We start from the raw sequence: 26,824 nt of genomic DNA, 5'->3' as shown, positions 1-26,824 counted from the left end.
GCAGGTCGGTCCAAGAACCTAATGGTTGTGGGGGAGGAGCTGGGAATGGGAGCTGTAATGAACCTGTCGGTTTAGTTGATGGTCACAAAGAACTAGATCTGTCCCTTCAGCCCACATCAGACTATGCAATGCCACCACTCCAGCAGCACGTTCCAGGCACCCACCACCCTGTGTGATAAAACATGACCCTTGAAATTTGCCCCCACTGTGCTAAATCCATGTCGTCTCGTCAGAGCCGAGAAGGAAGGGGGGCGGCGCGGGGGCGCCTGCTGCCTCGTGCGGCGGGACCTGGTTCGCCGCTGCGGGGAAATATAGACAGTTCCATAAACATCCCGCAACTTTCTCAGCCCCAGAAACGTGGCGACTCTCTCTGTACTGCCTGGGGGAGGTCTGTATTTTACCGGATTGCATGCAAAAGCAAAGCATTTCACGGTCCCATGGTTCATGTGACAATGGAGTATAATTCGCTCATTAAGTTGAATACAAGTTGGCACATGAGACTGTTAAATAAAATAACAGTGTTTGCTGTAGAAATAATATAATTGTGCAGCCTAATATAATGAACAATTCACGATGGGAAACACTGATGTATTTAGTTTAAGGGAATGAAATTTACCCGCAGCTTATTGCATATAACATCCACTTGCTGGTCAGGGCTGTGATTGACGGGGCTGAGCTCCGCCTCCCCTCAGCCGTGCCCCGATACTGCAAGGGTTCAGCAGCTGCGCGAAAGGGAACGCGTTTTGAACCAGGAAGTTAAAATGGCTTCGAAAGACCAGGTCGAGAGTTTAACCGAGGAGGTAGTTTGTCCCATCTGCCTGGATTTCTTCACCGATCCGGTTACATTGGAGTGCGGGCACAACTTCTGCCGCTCCTGTATCACACAGAGTTGGGACAGGGAGGGGAGAAACTCCTGCCCGGAATGTAGAGAGGAGTTTACAGACCGCACCCTCAGGGTGAGTCGGGCCTTGGCGAGACTGGCTGAGAAAGCTCGAACACTGAGCCTGAATCGGGAAAAAATTCCAGAGAAGGAAAGTAAACTTCACTGCGAGAAACATCAGGAAGAACTGAAGCTGTTTTGTGAAACTGACAAGAAGCTGATCTGCCTGGTTTGTCGAGATGCGCGGGAACACAGAGATCACCGCTTCATGCCGGTAGATGAAGCTGTTGAAATCTTTAAGGTAAAAGCAAACCGATTTTAATCACATCATTTTAATTCCATTTTTACTGTTCAACAATTTAATTTTCTGATTCCCAAACACAATTCCAGGATCAGGTGAAATCTTCCATCCAGTCTCTCACAAAATATAAATCAGGGATCCAGCAAATGGAGCAGCAACAGAAAGAGAAGATTTCTGGAGTTCTGGTGAGGCTTTTAAGTTTCGATTTCCTGATCTTGCGCAGGTTTGATCCCTGTGACGCGTGTAATAACAGGGCAGCGCAGTGACACAAGTAGTGCTGCTGTCTCCTAGTTCTGGAGCGGGTTCGATCCTGACCTCGGGCGCTGCCCGTGTGGTTCACACCTTCTCCCTGTGACCGCGGCGGATTCCTTCCACGTCCCCAACGTGTAGTACGTAACGTCATTTTAGTAAGCAAAACCCTCCTCTCGCCGTGTAATCAGTGTTGTGGGGGAACAGTATGTGTGACGATCCAATCAAAGTGCAGAAAATATCTCATCTATCAACTCGCATTTTTTTGTTATTTTTAAATGTTTTCCCCCTGCTAAATTTATCTGATGTTATTTTCTCACTGTGTCTGCCCATTTCCCTCCCATCCTTCCTCCCCAGTCCCCTCTTTTGTGCAATTTCCCTTGTACTGCTCAGACACACACTCAGCACAAATTTAACTTAAATATATATATATATGTAGATATGAATGTGTGCTTGTGTACGTGTGTTTGTGTGTGAGAGGCAAGATGGAGATAAATAGATCTCAAAGTTCCTTCTCGTGGATCAGAAGCAACTTTGATTTAAAGCAACGCTCTATTTCTCTCTTCATCTTATTTTTCATATGATGCACATAAACCATAAAGGCGATTCAACCTTTATGGTTTATATATATATATATATATATATATATATATACGCATAGATATATGTCTAGTTTCTTTCTAGTGATTTCCTCTAATTATTTGTTTAGCAACCTTTTTACTTTCAATCTCTCTCTCTCTTTTTCTCTGTATATATATATATTATTATTAAAATGTTATTAAGCAGACTCATGGTCCATTAGAATACACATACAGCACACAGTATATACATATAAAATTAAATTAAATTAGAAAAGGCAACAATACCAATGTTTCCACATAGGTGACAGGTATCTCACGGCACTGAAACCAGGATTTACCAGCAGCACAATGATGGAATTCTGAGAACCATTCAATCGGCATATAAATTTAAACATAAGATTCCTCAACAGGGCATGAAACGTATTGACTCCTGCACTAAAAAACAGTTCCCTTGCACTGCACCACCTTGGCTTTCTAAGCAATATGCGCATGCAGTCATTATAGGCAACCTTAAGTTTATGAATGCTTGACTTATTAAACTTTATCCACAAAGGAGCAGTGTAAAGAGGAGTACAGTACGCTCTAAACAGGTTTATCTTGACATTTCCTGAGCACCAGTGGAATTTCCTAACCAACATGTTAGCTTGTGCATACAACATGCGGCGCTGTCTATACATGTCCTCATCATCAGACATTTGATCTGTGATGACATGTCCCAGATACTTAGCTTTACAGCAGACAGATAGAACCTGCCCTGACAGGTAAAATGATGGGAAGACTAGATCTTTGTCCCCTTTTACTTTACAAATCATGACAACGCTCTTTTTAGCATTGTATTTCACGTCAAATTGGACACCATACTCAGAGCATATATTCAACATCTGCTGAAACCCAGCACTGCTAGGAGAAAAAACCACCAGATCATCGGCATACATAAGATGGTTTACACATATATATCTATATATATATACACAAATATAAAATCAGTCATTCACACACTTCTCAGCACATGGTTCTCCCTATCATGATCACTGTTCTCTCACATACATTTCATTAGGGCCTACCCATACACATTCGCAATCAGTGACATCAAACTTATTTCCAGAAATCCTAATATTGTGAATAAAATAACTATGGACACATGTCAAGATATTTTATCATTATTTTCATTCTACATTAGTATAATAAAATGTAATGCTTACATACCTGCACTTATACAGAAGTGCTAGCTTTCGACAGGAGTAATGTACATTGCTACCATAGTTTAGTTTTGAATTTAACATATAATTGAGGGGGCCGGTGCAATATCGTGCTGACCCTCACTTTTGTAATGAGTTACATGCATTGACACGATACTTACCCACTACCCTACAACCTGTGAAAAAATCATATTTAAATTCAACCGATAAGTTGGTCAAATAACATAGGCACCTTCTTGTTTTTTTTGTGATTTGTGTTTTTTTCAAATGTGAATATCTCATAACGACCCATTTGTGGGTTAGCAGTATATTGCACCAATCCCCTTTAATTTTACATCATTCATAAATGAACTTCATAAACAAGGATAACACTTTTTATTTCTGTCATTCATGGTAAGATTTACATCATTTTATGTGCAAGATATACAGGGTTGCACTGTTTCGCATGTCAGCTAACCAATGAAATGATCAGGCCCTGATTTATACAAGCTCTTCACCTTCCCCCCTTTGTCTGAAGAAGGGTCCCAACATGAAACATCACCCATCCTTTTTCTCCAGAAATGCTGCCTGACCCGGTGACTTACTCCACCACTGTGTCTATTTGAATTGGATTCATGCCTCTGTACCATATCAGGCAGCATTTGTCATTTTAGTGGCTGTCAAGGATTTTTAACTAATCAATTCACCAACTCAAATTTTCTTGGCTCTAAGTATAAAGTTAAATGTCTTTTCAATTATATTGTGGATACAGTAGAGTTCTATTGTTTGCAAATGCCTAATCTCTGCTTCCATGCCTTTTTAAAATAAAACAAAAAGAGATACAGCTCATGGAGGTGAAATTAAAATTAACAGAGAAAGCAAAGATGAACAGTTCATTAAATATGATCAATTGGCCTGATACAGACAGTGGATCTCTAGTGCAAATATTCAATGTAACATCCAAAGTTTAAAGATCACGAAGCAGCAACTCTTCAAGAAATAGTTATAGATGTCAACTATCAACCCATCCAAGAAGTTGAACAAACATAATTGTTTGCAAACATTTTATTTACGAAGAAATTGCAGAGAGTTGGAAACACAGCCCAGTCTGGCACACAGAATCTGCTTACTAAAATGGCGCTGAAATTTACCCATGTCCTACTACAGTTTTTAGAATCGGGTGGTCTATCTTGCTCCTCTAGTATTTTTGGTCCCCAATACACGCTGGTTCAATGGTCAATCGGTGAATGTAACTTATCCCTGCGAATGTGGGTGGTGGGCGGATGAATGAGAATTAATGGGTACGTGAAAAGGAATAGGCAGCAGGGAATTAAAGTCATAAGGAACGGGAGTAAAACGGGGCCATTCGGCCCATCACATCTACAGCACCATTCAATCTTGGCTGACCTATCTCTCCTTCCAGACCACATTCTCATGCCTTCTCCCCATAATCTCTGACACCTGTACTAATGAAGAATCTATCTATCTTTGCCTTAAAAATATCCATAGCCTTCTGTGGCAAACAATTCCACAGATTCACCACCCTCTGACTAAAGAAATTTCTATCTTCCTAAAAGAATGTCCTTTAATTCCGAGACTTTGACTTTGAGTCCTGGATTCTCCCATTAGTGGAAATATCCTCTCCACATCCATTCTGTCCAAATCTTTCACTATTCTGTATGTTTCAATTAGGTCCCCCTCATTCTCCGAAACTTCAGCGGGTACAGGCCCAGTGCTGACAAACGATCATCATAGGTTAACGTACTCATTCCTGGGATCATTCTTGTAAACCTCCTCTGGACTCTCTCTAGAGCCAGCACATCTTTCCAAAGATATGGTGCCCAAAATTGCTCACAATATTACAAATGCGGCCTTACCAGCGCCTTAAGGAGCCTCGACATTACATCCCTGTTTTTGTGTACAAGCCCTCTTGAAATAAATGCTGGCACAGAGTTTGCTTTTCTTACTATCGATTCGACTTGCAGATTAACCTTTTGGGAATCCAACACCAGCACTCCCAAGTCCATTTGCACCTCCGTTTTCTGGATTCTCACCCCATCTGGAAACTTACCTATGGTTTATTCCTACTCTAAAAATGCATGACTCCACACTTTGAGATATTGATGAAATATTGAGCTTCACCTTTCATTTCACAGGAACAGTCACACAACCTTCAGTCCAAGATCACATCTCAGTTTGCTGAACAGCACCAGATTCTCACTGAGAAAGAGCAGCGTGTACTGGCAGATATCCGGGAGGAAGAGAAGAAGATTCTAAATGTAATGGAGAAAAATCTTCGAGAAATTGAAGAGAATTTAAATTCCATTCAGGAGGAACTCTGTAAGTTGCAGCAGCAGATGGATCAAAAGGACAGTGTGGTGTTTCTGAAGGTGAGGGGCTACACTACAGTCTGGTGAAGTGAAAGTGCAGTCACAAAATGGTGGGTGACATTTCTGAAATAAATGCTGCATTTACAAGTAATTGAGAACTGGGTAAATGTTTCATCTGTTCCAGTTGTTGTTGTTCCCAAACTAATTGGCCTCCCACATAATCTATGGGATCTCAGGACTGCCTGGCCGGAATGTAGAGAGGTGTTTGTATTCTGTAGAGCTCAAAACTACGACGGCTGAATCTATATCTGATCCGAAGGAGCACGAATGAACAGAGGGCAGTAAATCTCTGGGATTCTCCAACCCACAGACTCTGAGAGGTTTAACCTGTTAGACATATTTATACCAGGGGAAGATACATTTTTGAAAATTTGGGGAACTGAAATCAAAGGGAATGGGAATGGGAATCAAAGGTTCAGTCCTGGGCTGGATCAGCCATGACCACATTGTGGGGATTAACATTGAAATTAGAACGTGGCCCACACACAGCAGATTGATCATCTATATCCGGTTCCCATCAGCAGTGGGCGGTCACCTTGGGGGAATTTGCTCTGTTTGTTTTACCCACCTTTGTTCACCAAGAATGACATCCCATTCTACATCATACAGGCCATTCGCCCATCCTATCCAGTCAAGATTTCTGCTCCACTCAACATCCCTCCCATCTACTCACCACACCCGGTAACAATACCCCGAATTCCAGGAGTGCTCACGTGTTTATCCCACTTGCCCTTAAATTATCACTGCTGTTGGCTTCAGTCCCTCCAATGCAAGCGTGGTCCATGTTCTCATGACTGCATTCCTTTCGGTATTTATAGAAGACCACGTTACATTTCAGCATTGATTTTTGCTCTCCCATCGATTAGGGATATTTCACCCCCCCCCCCCCCCCCATTTAAATTCACCGCTAAACTTAAATTCTATCTTATCATTCCTGACATCTTCTCCAGATAAAATCCGTCGACCTGTTCATTCTATGCATTGAGCTCCACCCTCTCAGTTATGGGATCATTCTCATGAACACTCCTTGTGCTTTTCCCCATCGTTCTACATCTCTATGGCAATATCAGCTTTCTATCTGCATGGCTGCGGCGATAAGAGTTGGGAAATGGGAATTATCAGAGGGTTGTAGAAATGTGGAGAAATTCCCACTGTCGGGATGAGGACGTAACATCTCAGTCAATTGAGATTTGTGTTTTATTTCTTTCAGGGGGAAGCTGGTCGCAAGCGAAGGTAGGACATGCTCTTGATGGAAACATTGTAAGTTTTTGTGGAACAGTTCAAAACATTTCTGATGCTCAGTTGATAAACAGCTGTTAAATATTCGCAGGGTTCGTGATGAAGCCAAACCACTGTCGGTGGTAGACGATGCCTTGCCAATTGAAAAGTTTCATTGCCCTGTTTCATTGAACACAGCATTTAAAGAAACATCTGATGACTTCAAGCAAGGTAAAGCTTATACCTTTTCCATTGTTCTTGTTCCTGACATCTTTAAGTAATAGGTGTACGAAGGAACTGCAGACGCATGTTTAAATCGAAGGCAGGCACAAAATTCTGAAGTAACTCAGCGAGAAAGGCAGCATCTCTGTGGAGAAGGAATAGGTGACTTTTCGGGTCGTGACCCTTCTTCAGTCTGAAGAAGGGTCTCGACCCAAAATGTCACCCATTACTTCTCTCCAGAGATGCTGCTTGTCCCTCTGAGTTACTCCAACATTTTGTGTCCACCTTCAATTGTGTCTATCTTTAAGTAATACTTAGATGCAAAGATTAATGGTATTTGGGACTGAAGGGAAATTGAAGATTTGATCTCCCACCAAGCTCATCTGCTGGGAAGCATCACAGAGTCAGAGAGTTTTGCAGCACAGCAACAGGCCCTTTGACTCAACTCGACCATGCCAACCAAATTGTCCAACCAAGCTAGCCCCGCATGCCTGAGTCTGGCTCATACCCTTCCAAGTCTTTCTTATCCACGTATCTACCCAATTGTCTGTGAACTGTTGTAATTGTACCTGCCTCGACCCCTTCCTCTGTCAGATCGTTCCACATCTACACTACCCACTGACTGAAAAACCTGCTCCTCAGGTCCTTTTTATTGTTTCCACTCTCATCTTAAACTGATGCGCTCGAGGTTCAGACTCTCCGACCTTGGGTAAAGTATTGTGGCTAATCACCTTAGCTGTGCATCTTATACACATTGATAATGTTTCTCTGACAGGCTCCCAAGAAAAAATGTCCCAGTCTGAATAGTCTGTTCCAGGAATGAGTAGATTAACCTATGATGAACGTTTGTCGGCATTAGGCCTGTACTCACTGGAATTTAAAATGAGGGGGGACCTCTTTGAAAAATACAGAAGAGTGAAAGGCTTGGATAGAATGCATGTGGAGAGGATGTTTCCATTAGTGACAGAGTCTAGGACTAAAGGTCATAGCCTCAGAATTAAAGGATGTACTTTTAGGAAGGAGATAGATAGAGCTCTTAAGGATAGCGGAGTCAGGGGGTATGGGGAGAAGCCAGGAACGGGATACTGATTGAGAATGATCAGCCATGATCACATTGAATGGCGGTGCTGGCTCGAAGGGCCGAATGGCCTCCTCCTGCACCTATTGTCTATTGAGATAAGGGGAAATGTTTTTAATCAGAGGGTGGTGAATTTGTGGAATTCATTGCCACAGAAGGCTGTGGAGGCTGTCATGGTTTTCTTTAGCTTCGAAATTAAGACAGGCGACACGGAGAATTCTTCGAGAAGTTAAAAGCCTTTATTTGCAAACAATGGCTGGAACAATCAGGAAGTCAACCGCATGACTGTCCTGACTGTTCACTTAGTACATCGGGCAGTCTATGTTTATAGGATTATTCCAAACCTTATCTTCTTTACATTACCTCATACCCACACTCCTGCTCTATAATAATTCATTTATTTGCAGTCCTCCTGTCTGGTGTGCCACCATTAAATCCCATTTACTGCCTTACCCTTATCTTAATACTCTTATCTCTTCACACTCCCCCAGCCATATTTTCTATTCTAGTCCATCCATCCTCCCAAGACATATGTCTTCTCTTCTCTTGCCACCATTATCTTTCATCCAAATGTGACAAGGCAAAGAGATAATGGTATACAGGCAATCCCTAAGTCAAAGGTTACCAAAGTCGGAATGCCTAAGGATTAAGTCTAAGGACCCAAATATGGAACAAGGGATCTAAGGACTGCTAACTGAGGAATAATGCCAGGCTAACTGAGGAATGCCTAAGAGTACACATGCTACACAGTTAACACTTGAATGTCTGAATTTCGTGCACTATACAAAATATATACTCCCATATATCCCCCTTTGAGACCTACATGGTCTCACAGAAAAAGAAAACTAACAGTCGCACATGTCATTGGCTTACGGCATAAACCTGATCATTATTAGCCCCCACTTCAGGGTGTTGAGATATATAATGTGCAGCTCGTCAGTGTTCTTCCTCTATCATACTAAAGTCCTGGGTCACTAGGCCAAAACCCCACCCCCATTTGCCTGGGGTAGGAAAAAAGACCCAGCTACTCTAGTACTCCTCCAATGCAATTTGGTCGTCATTATAGTATTCTATCGGCGGGGTCTGCTTCCCTTGGAGGGTAGACGCGCTCTTATCCTGGAACAACGGGAACTGCTTCACAGTAGCTTGCACGAGGAAAGATTTGATACATGGAAAAACACACAATATTATAGCAATTACAAGCAGGGCGATTTCAATAGACATCCCTTTTCTTAATGTCCCTTCGATTCCGCACCTGCTCCCCTGACCCTAGCAGGGCAACGTTAGGACCAGTCTGGTTCTGCCAAGTCCAAGTCTGCAAAGTCGAGGACTTCCAGGTTTGAGTTGGAAGAAGCAATGGTGGCCTCCCCCATGTCGCCTCCACCCATATTGTCGCGAGGAGGACAGGCGCCCACAACCTCATTTTCAACAACCTCAGAGTGACTAATGTCCCCCAAGACTTCCTTTATGATCTGGTCAATGCTTGATCCTTCCCCTGCGTTTTCGTTCTCACGCTCGCTTACCTCTTCTCCTGTATTTTCGTTCTCTTGCCCGCTTACCTCGAGGTTATTCACAGGTTGTGCCTGTGGGACAGTCCTTGTACAATGGTTGAGATGGTACCATGTAGACCGGCCCTCTACCTGGACGGCAGTCAGTGAGGCTTTAGTTACCGTGAACGGTCGTTCCCTTCTTGGCTCATTCCACCTTCGTCGAAAAGCTCGCACATAAACCTGATCTCCGGCTTTAATAAGCCCTTCTTCCTGGTCCACCTCTGGCTCCCTTTGCTTTTCCTGTGTATAAATAGACTTGTGTATCATAGTTAACTGTTGCATGTATTGTTTCACTTCCACCTCTAATTGTTCCAGGCTTGGTCCCTTGTAAGGACCTCTCCATCTGGGTATCAGCATGGGTCTGCCAGTGAGCATTTTGTGTGGTGTTAAATGAGTTATTCGATTAGTTTGCATGCGACAGCTGATTAATGCCAGTGGCAGGGCATCGATCCAATTTAACTTTGTGGTTGCACAAATCTTATTCAGCTTGGCTTTCAACGTTCCATTAACCCTTTCTACCATGCCCTGAGACTGAGAGTGGTACACACACTCAAATCTTTGTTTCACTCTTAGGGTTTGCAGCACCAACTTAACTGTTTTTTGCATAAAAGCCGCTCCATTGTCGGAACTGATTTCGGTCGGTATGCCGAAACGTGGGATGACCTCGTCAGTCGGAAACTTGACTACAGTTCCTGCACCCACATCTTTAGACGGTATCGCCTCCGCCCATCTGCTAAATCTATCTATTACTACCAGCATGTATCTTTTCCCTCTTACCGTTTTCAGCATGTCCACATAGTCAATCACCAAGTGTCTAAATGGTCCTCCAGGCACAGGTATATGACCTATACGTGTTATTAACATATCGGTAATACTATTTCTCTATTGCTCATTTTGGGGGTTGTGCATCGTGTTAACTGTGTTTTTCCCGACAACCCTACAGTTTTAACAAATTTCCCTGACATGGGAAGGTGGGAGGCATACTGCGGCTGTACACAAGTATATGTGGCTCCAGTGTCTATCATCATAGGTGTTAACCGTCCTCCCAAAATTACCTGAACCATGGGTTCTTCTTCTGCCTCTCGCGTTATCATTGGGTAAAGTCCCCTCCCATCCGGGTTCTCTGGGCACCCCTAATATCTAGCATGGGGATTCATGAGTCCAATTGGGCCTCCAGACGGGCCCGTTGGAGCCGATCCTGTGTTAAAACACTGTTCACCCCCTGTGGGTTCCTGTTGGTATGGACCGGGCCATGGACGGTGTGGGCAGTCCCTCCTCAGGTGCCCTACCTGATTACATCCCCAACATGTTTTATTAACTGCCCATCTACTTACTGGCCTTCCTCATCCCCTTCCTTGCGTCCCCCCTTGGGGGCCCCAGGCCTGTCGGGGCTGATTTCCTGATTTATTTTGTCCCTGATAGGGCATTTGAGGAAACGTTCCCCCAAAGACATTTATTATTGGCATGGGATTCTCTGGCCTCTGCCTGGCTCTGTCATAGGACCCACAATGCATCGGTGCATTGTTCATTTCTGCTGTTTCAGCCGGGTCTGTTGTTACTGCCAGCATTTTCTTTCCTTTTTCACGTTCTTTCTTTTTCAGTTCTTCTAGTTGCATTTGCATCACTTTTCTCTGCACCTCTTCGTGCTGGTCCGCCAGTCTTTGTCTATCCTTACGATATTTGTTGACTGCATGAACCAGGTGGTCCCTGAACTGGGAGTGGGATATGGTTCACAACCCCACCACCTCTTCCAGTCTGAACTTAACCAGAGGGGGCGTGGTGCCCACCACAGAGGTCCGAAACAAAGTGGTCATCAACTCACTACCGTCTATTTGTTGTTCGGTTTCAAGTCTCCACTTTTTCAGTTGATCCTCCAAATAGGCTGCTGAGTTCTCCGTGTCCCCCAGCGGGTCTCCCCTCAATGTCTTTAAGTCCACCTTGAGCGGGTAACAGTCTCTGAGGGCCTGCCATACCCTCGGTCTGACTAGGTCAAATGACTGGCCATCAATCATCGGGTTATTTGCGTTTTTTACCCCTGCCATTTCAAACAGCTCTGCTAATTTCGTGGTTCCCATTACCTTCACCAGTAGTGCCTTCAAATCTCCCATAGCCAATAACCGTCCCATAGTTTCCTCCTCAAAGGCCCTAATCCATTTTCCTGCCCCGTCATATATGTTGGGCAAGGCGTTTCTCAGCCCTTCTAGGTCTCGGGTCACCCAAGGAATATACTGGGTTTGTCCTGCCTTTTTCAGAAGTAATGGCATCATTCTCCCCCTCAGTTCCTGTATCCCGTTTGGCATTTCTTGTTGTGGTTCTACCTGTATGCTTTCCCACCTCATTCTTCTCTGGGTACCCCTGGCTTTCCTTTCTTTCTCTTTCCATATCTTTTTCCATCTCCCTCATCTCTATCTCCAAGCGCTTCATGGATGCCTCTATTTCCCTTCTACACTCCCTTGTTCTTTCCCCATCACTTTCTAATTGTGCTTCATTCTCACAGTTTTGCCTTCTCTCTGATGCCTTCTGATTACTCGCCTGTGTTTCTGTGTTGCTGTCTCCCTCATACTCCTCATTTGCTGCCTGATGGGTCTCATAAATCTTTCTCTCCCTGAGGTCCTGCAGCCTTCTGATGTCTGCTTCTCGTTCCCGTGCTTCTTGCTTCATCCTTTCCTTCTCTCGCTGCCCCCTTCTCTGTCTATATTCCTTTATGTCTTGCTCATCGTTTCAAACTGCGACTTATAGACAATAGACAATAGGTGCAGGAGAAGGCCATTCAGCCCTTCGAGCCAGCACCGCCATTCAATGCGATCATGGCTGATCACTCTCAATCAGTACCTCGTTCCTGCCTTCTCCCCATACCCCCTCACTCCGCTATCCTTAAGAGCTCTATCCAGCTCTCTCTTGAAAGCATCCAACGAACTGGCCTCCACTGCCTTCTGAGGCAGAGAATTCCACACCTTCGCCACTCTCTGACTGAAAAAGTTCTTCCTCATCTCCGTTCTAAATGGCCTACCCCTTATTCTTAAACTGTGGCCCCTTGTTCTGGACTCCCCCAACATTGGGAACATGTTTCCTGCCTCTAATGTGTCCAATCCCCTAATTATCTTATATGTTTCAATAAGATCCCCCCTCATCCTTCTAAATTCCAGTGTATACAAGCCTAATTACTCCAGCCTTTCAACATACAACAGTCCCGCCATTCCGGGAATTAACCTAGTGAACCTACGCTGCACGCCCTCAATAGCAACTTCTCCCTCTATCTCCACTATCCCTTTCACCAAAGGGCACTGCTTTATTCCGTCCTGGCCGGAATAGGGAGGGGGATACCCAGGGTCCCTTAGGCTGGGGTACAGAGTTGATTTTTTCTCCTGAAGCTCCTGACTTTCATGCTGTTTTTCGGGTTTTTCATCCTTGTTTGGGGAAGTATTCTTTTCCTGGTCTGTTTTCCTCAGCCTCTCTCCTTCTATTCTAAACAATTTAAGCATGTCTAGTTTTTTTTCCTTTTTCGTTACTCAGATTTCTGATTTATCCTTAGGCCTATAGTTCTTAATTAACACTTCCATTTCATCACACGTGTTTGTATCAAACGTGCCTTCCTTGGGCCATTTCGTAGCCAATTTTTTCGTCCTTTTTTCCCATTTTTCAGAATGTTTTTTAATATCCTCTTTGGATACGGGGAATTTCTTACTTAGTAGTTCAACTGCAGTTATTGTATTCATTGTACTCGTCTTATGTTAGTGCACTTGGTCAGTCAGTTTAAATGCAGTCCTTGTTCTCACTCCGTTCTGTCTCTATGGTCACTATACTACCTACTACGCTATTTCTATCTTCTACAGTTCTACTATATTCCTTTAATATTTTGCAATTTTATTTTTTAATGTTATCCAATTATTCCAATTCTTGTTCTGCCCGTACAGACCCCTACTCACTTAGGGTGGTATCCACAGATCATCTGATCCTGCCCGTACAGACCCCTAGCTAACCACAGTGGTATCCACAGGACGCCTTATCTTACTTGTGCAGATCCCTAGTTAACTAGAGCGGTATCCACAGGACGTTTTATCCTGCCCGTCCAGACCCCTAGCCAACCAGTCCCCTATCCTCTTAGGGCGGTATCCACAAGGTCTTATTGACGTCACACAATCTTACTCGACTATTATCCACTTACCCCACTGCGCAGCCTTCTCGAGCAATCCTCCGGATCTCATTTAAAAAAAAGTAATTTAACGATAGGTTCTGTTGGATCGGAGAGGCCCTTGGACCGCCTGGGCGCTCCTGTGCCACCAGTGGTCCCCGTTTTCAACAGGCTATTAGTCCAAATAAAGCGGAAAACCGCCTACCTTTTTTTTTTGCGGGTGGCCACCCTTTTTCCTGTTGTCCCAGGGAGCCCCTGTCGGGCTTGGAAGCAGTTATGGAGAACAGGAAATGGTGCCATCTTAGATCAGTCAGGATCACATTGAATGGTGGAGTCGGCCTGAGGAGTGGAGCCTACTCCTCCTGCTATTTTCTTGTGATCTTTAGTTTTTTTCATACCTACAGCATGATAAACCTTACACAGAGTTGAATGCGGCAAAGATTGACAATCCTTGTCCCTGCGACAATGATTTTGCTGTGCGGTGTGAGATTGGGTAGTCTAGGCCTGTGTACTCAAGCGTTTGGGTGTATTAGAGGAGATCTCGGTGAAACACAGAGTCCTTACAGGGCTCAGTGGGCTGGATGCAGGGAGGATGGTTCCCCTGTCCGATGGGTTTGGAGAGCGGGCACTCTCTCAGAATGTGGGTCGCACCGTGTAGGACAGAGATAAGGAGACATTACTGCACGCAGAGACTGAGGAACGACCCTGCACCGGTGGCTGTGGAGTCATTCAGTGCTGTTGGACCTGAGAGCCATGGTTGTACATTACAGAGGCTGGCCCTTCGGCCCATTGTGTCCATGACCATCTTTTCCCAGTTATACTAATCGATTTGCCCACATTCCATCGGCATTCTTCTGCACCTCAACTATTTAAATATCTCCTATATAGCGATTATATCCCGCTCCACCACCTCCTCTGTAGCATGTTCCAGATATCACCCACTCTCAGTGTAAATCTATGTACTAAACCTCTCGTTTGTTTGTTTGTTCGTTCCTGAACTACAGACAAAAAGGTACACGATAGTGCGACAATTTTAGGCCCACCTTACTTACCGTCGTCCCTTTGGTGCGAATGGAAAGAGTTTAATTGAAATCGGTGTTATATTTTTTAAGTTATTCACATTTTAAAGTTTAAATTGATCTCCCAGGGAGGTAGAGGGAAGGGAGGAGGCAGGGGGTGGGGTGGGGTGGGGGGTTGGGGGGAGGAGAGGGTGCTGCACTAATGCAGGAGAGGTTTGGGCCCAACTTGGTCTAGTAAAACCTAAATCTCAGATATACTTTTAAATTCTTTGCTCTCAATATAAACCTGCACTCTCGTGATTTGATATCCCTGCATGCGAATAAGGTTTAGATAATTACCCTGCATCCTGCTGTAGACTTTGACAACATTCCCCACTATCCACAATTTTTGCTTCCTCGACAAACTTACTAATCACACCTCCCACATTCACATCCAAGCCATGATCATATAACATGAACAGCAAAGGTTGCAGCACCGATCTCTGCTGCACACCACCAGTCACAGACCTCCAAGCAGAAAAATCACCCTTCTACCGCTACCTTCTACCTCCAACCACCAAGCCAATTGTGGATCCATTTCACCAGCTCGCCTTGGCTCCCACCTGCCTTCGCTTTCTGACCAGCCTTACACGCGGAACATTGTCAAGTCCCTCAGTGAAGTTCATATATTGGTTCACAATGAGATCAGTGTGTTAGATGTGCACACCCATCAAATCCACCCGTGAATGCGCTCTCTTTCAACGACCCCACAACCACAAGTCTCCACCCATTCTGTCTAACACCTGATCATTCAACCTCTGCTTCCTTCCACGGTCCAAGCCACCCCCCCCTCTCTCTCACCCTCCACTCAAAGAAACAGGGGCAGGTCATCTGGCCCCTCACGTCTGCCCCCATTCACTATGATCATGGCAACTTCACCCCACACCTCTACCTCCCCTTTAACAACCTCAAATTACCGCTCACCTCAATCTCCTCTTGCTCCAAACTGCCTCCATATCTGAATAACCCGCTTCATTCCCCCATCCCCACCGCAATCTCGCAATCCTCCTCACTCTCTGCACTCGTCCACCCTCCCCACCTCACGAAATTACCCTCTCCATCCCCGGATAAAAACTCCGGGGGAGATGTCAGTTGTCCACCCGCTGTGGCCGGGGTGAAACCCCGGGCAAGATTTCAGTTGTCCGCCTGCCTGTGCCTGAGGCCGAGCGGCCTCTCCCCCGGTCCCGGGGCCGCGCTGCCCGAGTCTCCCCCCGACCCCCGGGGACTCTCTGATTCTCTGCTTCTCCCCCCAGTCTCCGTCACCCTGGATGTGGCAACAGCGAGTCCGCGGCTCGAGGTGTCTGAGGATCGGAAGAGGGTGAGATGGACCGGGACCCGGAGGAGTCTCCCTGACACCGGGAAGAGGTTTACAGGCAGTGGGTGTGTGCTGGGATCGGAGGGATTCACATCGGGGAGACATTACTGGGAGGTGGAGGTGGCGGGGAGTCTGGGCTGGAGTCTGGGAGTCGCCGCAGAGTCTGTGGAGAGGAAGGGACAGGACACACTGACCCCGGAGACTGGAGTCTGGAGCATCAGGCGGGGATGGGGTGACGAGTTTGATGCATTCACCTCCCCTCCATCCCGTCTCCCCGCCCGTCCCATCCCCGGGAGGGTGGGAGTTTATCTCAGTTACGAGTCCGGGACAGTTTCATTTTACGACGCGGACACCAAGTCCCATCTCCACACCTTCACTGGGAATAAATTCACGGAGAAACTTTATCCTTTCTTCGGGCTTTATTGGCTTGGAATCTGGGATGGAAAGTGGCTGAGAATCTGCTCCGGTTCCGCTCCGGGTGTGTAAAAGGGTCGGGTCCCGGGACCGGCGTCAGGAGCGGGGCTCAGGGGCTGTGGGGCAGAAACCCGGTGGACAACAGGTCGGCGCTGAACGGCTCCCGTTTAATCCCCAAATTCCGCGTCGTAAAAACCCCAGTGAGCGCGGAAATAAAACCAGGGGGAATGTAAATGTGGGAAGAGAGAAATAAACAGCAAGTGGAATCAGAGCTGTCGATCCGTTCATTTCAACGAGTTAACTGCGTCCGTCAACGGAACAGAAATACTTTTTTGTAATTCTGTGTCTTGTTGCTTTTATTTTCGTATGGCTTTATGGTAATTCGCATATCACTGTACCTTAATTGGTACACGTGGCAAAAAAAACCTTTGAAACCTATATCTCTAAAACTTACTAAACCTTACTTGGAGAATTTAATGCTTTTAAATTAGCTCTTGTCACACCTTGTCTATTTTTCTGATTATTGTGTAATGAGGATCTGTGATGAATGAATGAATGAATAAAACTGTATTTTCATTCAAAACTATACAGACGAGTGCATATTTCCGTTGCAACTGGCTTCAATGTAACACCAAATAATAAAAATTGATTAAAGAAAAATAAATAAATAAGTGACTCGCATATAAATTAATGGTGGTGGGTGATTGTGAATTCAAGAGTCTGATGGCTTGGGGGAAGAAGCTATTGCAGAACCTGACTGTTCTGCTCCGTATGCTGCAGTACCTTTGACCAGAGGGCAGCAGGGTGAACAGTCCGTGATGGAGATGGGTGGGGTCTTTAATAATGTTGTTGGCCTTGGACAAGCAGCGTTTGTGTGCAATGTCCTGGATGGAAGGAAGTGAAGTCCCGTTGATTTTCTCAGCCGTCCTCACCACTTTCTGCACGGACTTCCAGTCTGAGGCTTTGCAGTCCCCAGACCAGACAGAGATGCAGTTGGTCAGTATGCTCTCTATGGTGCCCCTGTAGTAAGTGGTGAGGATGGGATGGGGGAGGTGTGCTCTTGTCATCTGGCGCAGAAAGTGCAAACGCTGCTGGGCTCTCTTGACTAGAGCTGCAGTGTATAGGGACCAGGTCAGGCTGTCTGTGATCTGCACCTCCAGGAACTTAGTGCTACTGACTACCTCCACCGCGGTGTCACTGATGTGGAGTGGTGTGTGCCTGCAATGTTTTCTCCTGAAGTCAACGATGATCTCCTTTGTTTTTGCGACATTCAGGACCAGATTACTCATGTTGCACCAGTCCACCAGTTGTTTCACCTCCTCCCTGTAAGCCAGTTCATTGTCATCCCGGAAAAGGCCCAGCACTGTTGTGTCATCCGTGAACCTCATGATGTGGTTTGTACTGAACCTGGCACAACAGTCGTGGGTCATCAGGGTAAACAGCAGTGGACTCGGGACACAGCCCTGAGGGGACCCGGTGCTCAGAGAGATGATGTTGGAGATGTTGTTTCCAACCCGCACAGACTGGGGTCTGTTAGTGAGGAAGTCCAGTAGCCAGTTACACAAGGGGGTGCTAAGGCCCAGTGGACCCAATTTGCTTACCAAGTGCTGAGGGATGATCGTGTTGAATGCTGAACTGAAGTCCAGGAACAGCATTCGCACATATGTGTTCTTGTCCTCCAGATGTGCCAGGCTCAGGTGGAGTGCAGCGGATATGGAGTCCTCTGTGGAGCGGTTTGGCCGGTAAACAAACTGCAACGGGTCAGGTGTGGTGGGGGGGGGGGGGGGGGGGAGTCTGGAGATTATATGGTCCTTGACCAGCCTCTCGAAGCACTTCACCATTATGGGAGTGTGTGCTACAGGGCGGTAATCGTTGAGACAAGTGATTATGGATTTTGTTTGGCACTGGTATGATGGTAGCAGTCTTGAAGCACGATGGGACAATAGCGTGGATCAGCGAGGTGTTGAAGATGTGAGTGAGGACATGTGGCAGCTGATCAGCACATTCCCTGAGCACCCGGCCTGGTATGTTATCAGGGCCTGCCGCCTTCCGTGCGCTGACTCTTCTTAGGGTCCTCCGGACATCTGCTGTGTCGAGACTGAGTGCCTTGTCATCATGGTGAGGAATAGCTTTCTTCACAGGTGTGTTGTTGAGCGCCTCGAACCGTCCAAAATATTTATTGAGTTAATTGTGAAAGTTTGTGTTGTCTTCACAGGGCGGTGGAGCAGTCTTATAGCCTGTGATGGTTTGGATTCCCTGCCACATGGGCCTGGTGTTCTTGGGGTCATGAAAGAGACTCTGGATTTTCTGACCATGGGCACGCTTTGCTCGCCTGATGACTCGGTTCAGGCTGGCTCTTGCTGATCTGAGGGCCACCATGTCACCGGATTTAAATGCCGCATTTCGTGCTCTCAGCATTGCACGTGCCTCGGTGGTCATCTAGGGCTTCTGTTTGGCCCGTATAGTGATGATCTCGGTGACACAGATATCCTCTATGCACTTGTCCATGTACGCAGACACACACGCAGCGTACTCCTCCAGGCTGGTGTGTTGATTGTCAGTCGCAGCCTTCTTGAACATGTCCCAGTCAGTGCACTCAAAGCAGTCCTGTAATGCTGACATAGCTCCCTCTGGCCAGACCCTAACCTGCTTCACAGTGGGGTTTTCTCTGGTGAGCAGGGGCCTGTATGCAGGAATTAGCATCACTGAGAGATGGTCTGAGGAGCCAAGGTGGGGGCGGGGGACTGCCTTGAATGCCTTCTTGATGTTTGTATAGGCTAGGCCCAGTGTGTTCACTCCCCTGGTTGCAAAGTCCACATGCTGGTAGTAATGTGGGAGAACTGTCTTCATGTTGGCCTGGTTAAAGTCCCCAGCAACAATGAAAACACCGTCGGGATGTGTAGTTTGTAGGTCACTGATGGAGCAATAAAGGACATTCAGGGCCTCCTTAGTGTTTGCACTGGGGGGATGTACACGGCTGTGATGGTTATGATAGTAAATTCCCATGGCAGATAGAAGGGTCGACATTTTATTGTCAAAAACTCAATGTCTGGAGAGCATTGACTTGAGACCACTGTGGCATTATTACACCAGCTGTTATTAGTGTAAATGCACACACATAGCGACTGATTACTGTTCATTTCAGCTTTGATGGCAACCGGTATTCAAAAAACCGGAAGCAAGACCCCATGGCGCTGATGGCGGCGGCAACCCGAGACTCGCTGTTGCCGTGGCTCCTCATCCCCCTCCTCCACCCTCTCCCCCTCATCCCCCTCCCTCTCCGCCGGGCCTGCAGCGGCGACCCCGACCCCGACCCCGCCCGGCAGCGGCTCCACAAGGAGCGGCAGCGGCTGCGGAGAGAGGCGGCCATGGAGGCCCGGAGTGGAGGAGGGGAGAGAAATGGAGGGGTGAGAGAGAGGAGGAGAGAAAAACGGAGGGGTGAGGAGAAGAGGAAGAGGCGAGGGAGAGGAGGGGTGAGGGGAAGGGGAGGGATGAGGGAGAGGTGGAGGTGGAGAGGAAGAAGTGGGAGAAGGAGGTGCGGGGAGAGGGAGAGGATGAGTGGGAGATGAGGAGTGAGGGGGAGGTGGAGCAAGAGGAGGAGGGGTGATTCGGAGGTATCCTCTTTCTTCAGGAAACGGGGCTTCAACTCCACTCCACGTTGTTGTCCAGCCTCACTTACCCCCTCTGGCAGCTTGTTCCAGACACCCACGACCTTCTGTGTGAAAATGTTGTTCCTCAGGTTCCGATTAAATCTTGCACCTCTCACCACAAACCTGTGTCCTCTAGTTCTCGATTCCACTGCTCCGGGTAACAGACTGTGCATTTACCCTGCCTATTCACCTCTTGTTCTTGTGCACTTCAGCCTCCTGCGCTCCAATTAATAAATCCTTCCCTGCCCAACCTCTCCCTTTCGCTCTGACCCTCAAATCCTGGCACCATCTTCGTGAATCCACTCTGCAGTTGTTTCCAGCATTTTATCCTGCCTTACACTGTCCCAAGCGCTACACTCCGCTTCCGTCTATATTCAGGACAGTTTAATGTGTAACTGACCCCTCCCTGTGGTAGAGAGCGGGGGAACCCTCCATAGTTTCCGCGGGTGGATTTGTCTCCTTCCTTTAAAATGGTCGTAATGATGGTGACCCTCGGGTGCTCTGGCCGGCGCTCCTCTTCCCAGAGGAAGGCAGACATTGATGGTGAAACTCACCAGCGCCTTCAGTGCACCTGCACAACCTTTGGCCGTCTGAGGAGAAGACTGTTTGAAGATCAGGACACAATTCGCAAGTCCTCAATCATTTTAGAAACGGAGAAAATAGTTGCAGGAGTAGGCCATTCGGCCCTTCGAGCCTGCACCGCCATTCAATATGATCATGGCTGATCATCCAGCTCAGTAACCTGTACCTGCCTTCTCTCCATACCCCCTGATCCCTTTAGCCACAAGGGCCACATCTAACTCCCTCTTAAATATAGCCAATGAACTGGCCTCAACTACCTTCTGTGGCAGAGAATTCCACAGACTCACCACTCTGTGTGAAGAAATGTTTTCTCATCTCGGTCCTAAAAGACTTCCCCCTTATCCTTAAGGTGTAACCCCTGGTTCTGGACTTCACCAACATCGGGAACAAACTTCCTGCATCTAGCCTCTCCAACCCCTTAAGAATTTTATATGTTTCAATAAGATCCCCCCTAAGTCTTCTAAATTCCAGCGAGTATAAGCCTAGTCTATCCAGTCTTTCTTTTTTTTATTTTTTATTTTTTTTAAATTTTAACAAAACAAATACATGTATGAACTCATAGTACGCGATGGTACCTACATTATAAATTCGATTATACATTTAAATTCGATTATACATTTAAATTCGATTATACCTGTATTGTTCTGTATTATCTCCCCACCCACAACCCCCCTCCCCCCAGTTAGAAAAAAGAGGAAAAAGGAGAAGAAGAAAGATAAAGAAAGAAAAATTTTTAAAAAAGGAAAGAAAGAAAGAAAGAAGAAAGAAGGGAACCTGGAGACAAAAAGGAAACACTTCCGGCTAATTTTTTATTAAATTCTTTTTAGGGGTATCAAAACAATCCTGAAATTAAATATTTCCAATTCTTAATCCTAGTTTTAAAGTGAGTGGGTTCCAAAGTTTCAAAAAGAAATCATATTTATCTCTCAGATTATAAGTAGCTTTTTCTAATGGGATACAACTACGCATTTCTGCATACCATCTTGCAATTCTTATTTCATTGTGATCTTTCCAAGTGACCGCCACACATTTTTTTGCTATTGCTATTGCTATTTTGAGAAATCTTTCCTGATATTTATCTAAAATTAATCTTGGTAATATTCCTTTAGTATCTCCCAATAAAAACAACCTTGAATCCAATGGTATGGTCTTATTCATCAATTGTTCCAAAACGTTTTTTATGTCTTTCCAAAAAGGAGTTACCTTCGGACATGCCCATGTGGAGTGTAAAAAAGTACCCACATCCTGGTTGCATCTAAAACAAATTTCAGGTAAATTTGGATTTAAATTGTTTAATTTTTTCGGAGTTAAATATAGTTGATGTAAAAAATTGTATTGTACTAAACTATATCTCACATTAATAGTATTTTTCATACTTTCTAAACACAATCTTTCCCAACTTGGTTCATCAATGCTAATATTCAGATCTGTTTCCCATCTTTGTCTTGATTTTTGAATTCCTGTCTTTGGACTAGATTTTTGTAACAATTTATACATTGAAGATATAATTTTTTTAGTTCCCTTGCCCTGAATCAGGGATTCAATTCCTTTAATTTGAAATAAAAACATTGAATTACCTAACTTTTCCCTTAAATAAGATTGTAATTGATAATAGAAAAAAATACTATTCCCTGGAATTTGATATTTGTTTCTCAATTGAGAAAATGTCAAAAAATTATTTCCTTCGTAGCAATCTCCCATATGTTTAATACCCTTCTGTTCCCAGACTTGTAATATTTGATTATTCCAAGCAAACGGCAGTAATCTATTTTTTACTAATGGAGTCTTAGCTGTTAGAAAAAATCTTTTATCATTAGCTTTAACTGTTTTCAACAATATATTAATTAAATGTTTTAGCAAAGGTGACTCTTGATCCTTAACTAATAGCTTCGCTTCCCATTTATAGATAAATTCTTCTGGGCATAGTTCTTTTATTTTATCCATTTCAATTTTAACCCATGCTGTTTTTCCACCCTCTTGATAAAAGGATGAAATAAAACTCATTTGTGCTGCCAGATAGTAATTTTTAAAATTTGGTAATTGCAGTCCACCTAATTCAAATTTCCATGTTAATTTTTCCATAGACACTCTTGGCATTTTACCTTTCCAAAGAAAATTTCTCACAATTTTATTCAATTCTTGAAAAAAATTATTTGGTAAAGGTATAGGCAGTGTTTGAAATAAATACTGTAACCTCGGAAAAATATTAATCTTAATACAGTTCACTCTCCCTAGCAATGTAATTGGAAGATTCATCCATTTCTTCAAGTCCTCCTCAATTTTTTTAATTAGTGGTTTATAATTTAGTTTATACAGATTATTTAACTTATTATCTACTTTAACCCCTAAGTACTTCATGCCTTCTTTTTGCCATTTAAACTGACTTTCTCTTTTACATTGGATCATAATTACCTTCAGAAAGAGGCATTATTTCAGTTTTATCTTTATTAATTTTATATCCTGATACTTTCCCATATTCTTCCAGTCTGAAATATAATTTTCTTAAGGATTCCAATGGTCTAGTAAGACAAATTAAAACATCATCTGCAAATAAAGTAATTTTGTGATTTTCCTGATTCACTTTAAATCCTTCAATGTCTAAATCTGATCTTATTAGCTCTGCCAGAGGTTCAATGGCCAATACAAATAAAGCCGGTGACAAGGGACATCCCTGTCTACTAGATCTTTCCAAATTAAATGATTGAGAAGATTGGCCATTTGTCACCACTTTGGCTTTAGGTTGTTTATAAAGAGCTTTTACCAAGTTAATGAAACCATTTCCTAATCCGTACCCTAATACTTTAAATAAAAAATCCCATTCTAACCTGTCAAACGCCTTTTCAGCATCTAAAGCAACTGCTACGCTCAATTCCTTGCTTTTCTGTGCTAAATGTAAAATACTTATAAATCTTGCTACATTATCAGATATTTTCCTTTTTTTGACAAATCCAGTTTGGTCCTCTTTAACCAGCTTTGTTAAATATTCTGCCAATCTCCTTGCCAAAAGTTTAGCAACTATTTTATAATCTGCATTCAACAATGATATTGGTCTATAAGAAGATGCATTTAAAGGGTCTTTCCCTTTTTTAAAAATTACGGTTATAATTGCCAGTGAGAAGGATTCTGGTAATGTAGAAGTTTTTTCCGCTTGATATATCACTTCCATAAATACTGGTAACAACAAATCTTTAAATTTTTTATAGAACTCAGGCGGGAAACCATCTTCCCCTGGAGATTTATTACTTGGTAAAGAATATAATACTTCCTCCACCTCTCTCAAAGTAAAGGAGGCATTTAGTCCCATCTGCTCCTCATTAGAAATTGTTGGTAATTGTATCTTGGATAAAAAATTATTTATCTTAATTTCATCCTTTTCAGATTCAGAATGGTACAGATTAGTGTAGAATTGCTTAAATACCTCATTGATTTCTCTAGGTTTATAAGTAATAATGTTTTGATCTGTTCTAATTGAATTTATTGTTCTTGATATTTGTTCTTCTTTCAGTTGCCATGCCAATACCTTGTGCGCTCTTTCTCCTAATTCATAATATCTTTGGTTAGTTCGTAATATTAGTTTTTCTGTTCTGTAAGTATGTAAAGTATTGTATTGAAATTTTTTATTTGCAAGCTGTGTTTTTTTCGTATCTGAAGAAGTTTTCTGTTAAGTCTTTTTCTAATACGGTGATTTCTTTTTCTAATCTTTCAGATTCGTTCCTATAGTCTTTCTTTATCTTAGATGAGTAGCTTATAATTTGGCCTCTCAAATAAGCCTTCATTGCATCCCATACAATAAATTTATCATCAACTGAATTTAAATTTGTTTCCAAAAATAATTCAATTTATCCTCGAATAAAATCACAAAAGTCTTGCCTTTTCAATAGTAAAGAGTTGAGTCTCCATCTATAGACTGACTGTTCTTTATCTGGCATCGTAATTTTCATTAATAATGGTGAGTGATCTGATAACAATCTAGCCTTGTAATCTATTTGTATTATTCTACCCCTTAATTGAACTGAAATCAAAAATAGATCTATTCTAGAATATGTATCATGTCTATTGGAATAGAAGGAGTAGTCTCTTTCCCTGGGATGGCTTTTCCTCCAAACATCTATTAAATTTAAAATTTCCATTAAATTCAAGGTTGCTTCGCTGCTCTTGTCCTTGTCGTTGTCCTTGATGATCTATCCATTACTGGATCTAAACAAAAATTGAAATCTCCCCCTATCAATATATTTTCATGTGCTTCCGCCAGATTTAAAAGGTACCCTGCACAAACTTCTCATCATCTATATTTGGTGCATATATATTCATTAAGGTCCACAATTCTGAGAAAATTTGACAATGTACCATTACAAATCTACCTACTGGGTCACTTACAATATTTTGTATCTTAATTGGTAGCGTTTTCTTAAATAGGATAGCAACCCCTCTTGCTTTTGAGTTAAAAGAAGATGCGACCATACTTCCTACCCAATCTCTCTTTAACTTTTGATGCTCTTTTTCCGTTAGATGTGTTTCTTGCAAGAAAGCTATATCTACTTCAATTTTTTCATCTGTGTTAAAATTCTCTTCCTTTTTATCGGTCCATTTAACCCATTCACATTATAGCTTAAAAAATTTAATGTCTTATCCATTCATTCCTTTTTTTTTCTTTTTTTTTTCCTTTTCCTTTTTTTTTTCTTTTTTCCTTACCTTGATACCTCTTCGGTATTTACATTGTGCCGTATTTCTGTGTGCTCCCTCCATAGTCCAGGTATAAAAACAGAAAAGAAATAAGAAAGATAGAGAAATAGACCCTCCCTCTAATGTTGTTAATAAATAGATTAGCAACATTACCCCCCTCTATTATACGAGGTGTGGTCCACACCACACTTGTGCCCATGATTATGGTGGAGCATCCACATTCTCCAACCCCCCCCGATATATCAAGTACTTCTAAAAATTAACAATCCTTAATACAGTTAATCCCCTCTATAGTATACAGAAATTATTAATAATCAATCATTCATAAATCTTCTTAAGCATTTCTCGATGGCAATTCTTCCGCATACTCTTCTGCTTTGACAAAGTCTTTAAAAAAATTTATATTCTCCAGTGTTGATCATAATCTTCAAAGTAGCCGGATGCAGTAAAATAAACCTAGAGCCTTTCTTCCATAGAATATTTTTTGCCTTATTAAATTCTTTTTTTCTGCTCAACAAGGCATTACTGATGTCTGGGTAAAAGATTATTTTAGTACCTTCATGTTCTATTGGTTTTCCCTCTCTTATATTATTCCCGACTGTTTTGAAAACCAATTCTCGATCTTGGTATCTTAAAAATTTAATCAACACAGATCTTGGTTTTTGATTAGCCGAGGGTTTCGGTCTTAGAGCCCTATGTGCTCTTTCTATTTCCATCCGACCTTGTTTATCTATTCCCAGAGTGGTCACTATCCAATCTTGAAAAAAGTTAATTGGGTCTTCCCCTCCACTCCCTCTGCAAACCAACAATTTTAACATTATTTCTCCTGCTATAGTTTTCCAAGGCATCCAACTTCTCTGCCGTCTTTTTTGCTTTCAATTGCTGCTGCAGTAATACTGTCTTCATTTTTTTCCACTCTAGATTTTAACATTCATTTTCATTGTATATTATCCACTTTATTTGTCACTGTTTGAAATTTTTCCTCCATTTTTTTCAAAGCCTTACGAAATTTATGTTATCTCTCCTCATTAATTTGTTATCTCCTTCAATTTTCTTGAGCCTGTTAATAACATCCCCCCCCCCCCCCCCCACCGGGTCAAGACCTCCCCTCCTCCCCTCCTCTCTCTCCCCCTCCCCTCACTCCCCCCTCCCCTCCCTCCCCTCCCTCCTCTCTCTCTCTCTCTCTCTCTCTCCCCCTCCTCCCTCTCCCCCTCCTCCTCTCTTCTCCCCTGACCTGTGTGTAAACGTTGAGAAGCACCGGGTGATCGTCGCCGGGCAGGAAGAAGTTCATGCGGGCGTTGTCAGCGTGGACCACCTTGTCCTTGGCCGGTAGAAGATGGCAT

At 43.7% G+C, this 26,824-nt stretch overlaps 1 protein-coding gene across 1 annotated transcript in view; it reads left to right on the top strand.

Annotated features, from left to right (window-relative positions):
• Positions 1 to 761: 761 nt before the first annotated feature.
• The window catches only part of LOC144603164 (zinc-binding protein A33-like), a 111,052-nt gene continuing 84,989 nt past the window's right edge, over positions 762 to 26,824 (top strand). The window contains exons 1-6 of the mRNA XM_078416332.1: positions 762 to 1,181; positions 1,271 to 1,366; positions 5,346 to 5,579; positions 6,790 to 6,812; positions 6,910 to 7,028; positions 17,922 to 17,934. Coding sequence (XP_078272458.1) covers positions 762 to 1,181; positions 1,271 to 1,366; positions 5,346 to 5,579; positions 6,790 to 6,812; positions 6,910 to 7,028; positions 17,922 to 17,934 — 905 coding nt within the window. The remainder of the gene's footprint in view (positions 1,182 to 1,270; positions 1,367 to 5,345; positions 5,580 to 6,789; positions 6,813 to 6,909; positions 7,029 to 17,921; positions 17,935 to 26,824) is intronic.

The sequence above is a fragment of the Rhinoraja longicauda genome, chromosome 19, assembly GCF_053455715.1.
Source record: "Rhinoraja longicauda isolate Sanriku21f chromosome 19, sRhiLon1.1, whole genome shotgun sequence".
In the NCBI taxonomy this organism is placed as follows: domain Eukaryota; kingdom Metazoa; phylum Chordata; class Chondrichthyes; order Rajiformes; family Arhynchobatidae; genus Rhinoraja; species Rhinoraja longicauda.
Note: the sequence above shows the minus strand (reverse complement) of the source record. Positions and strands in the feature narration are given on the sequence as shown.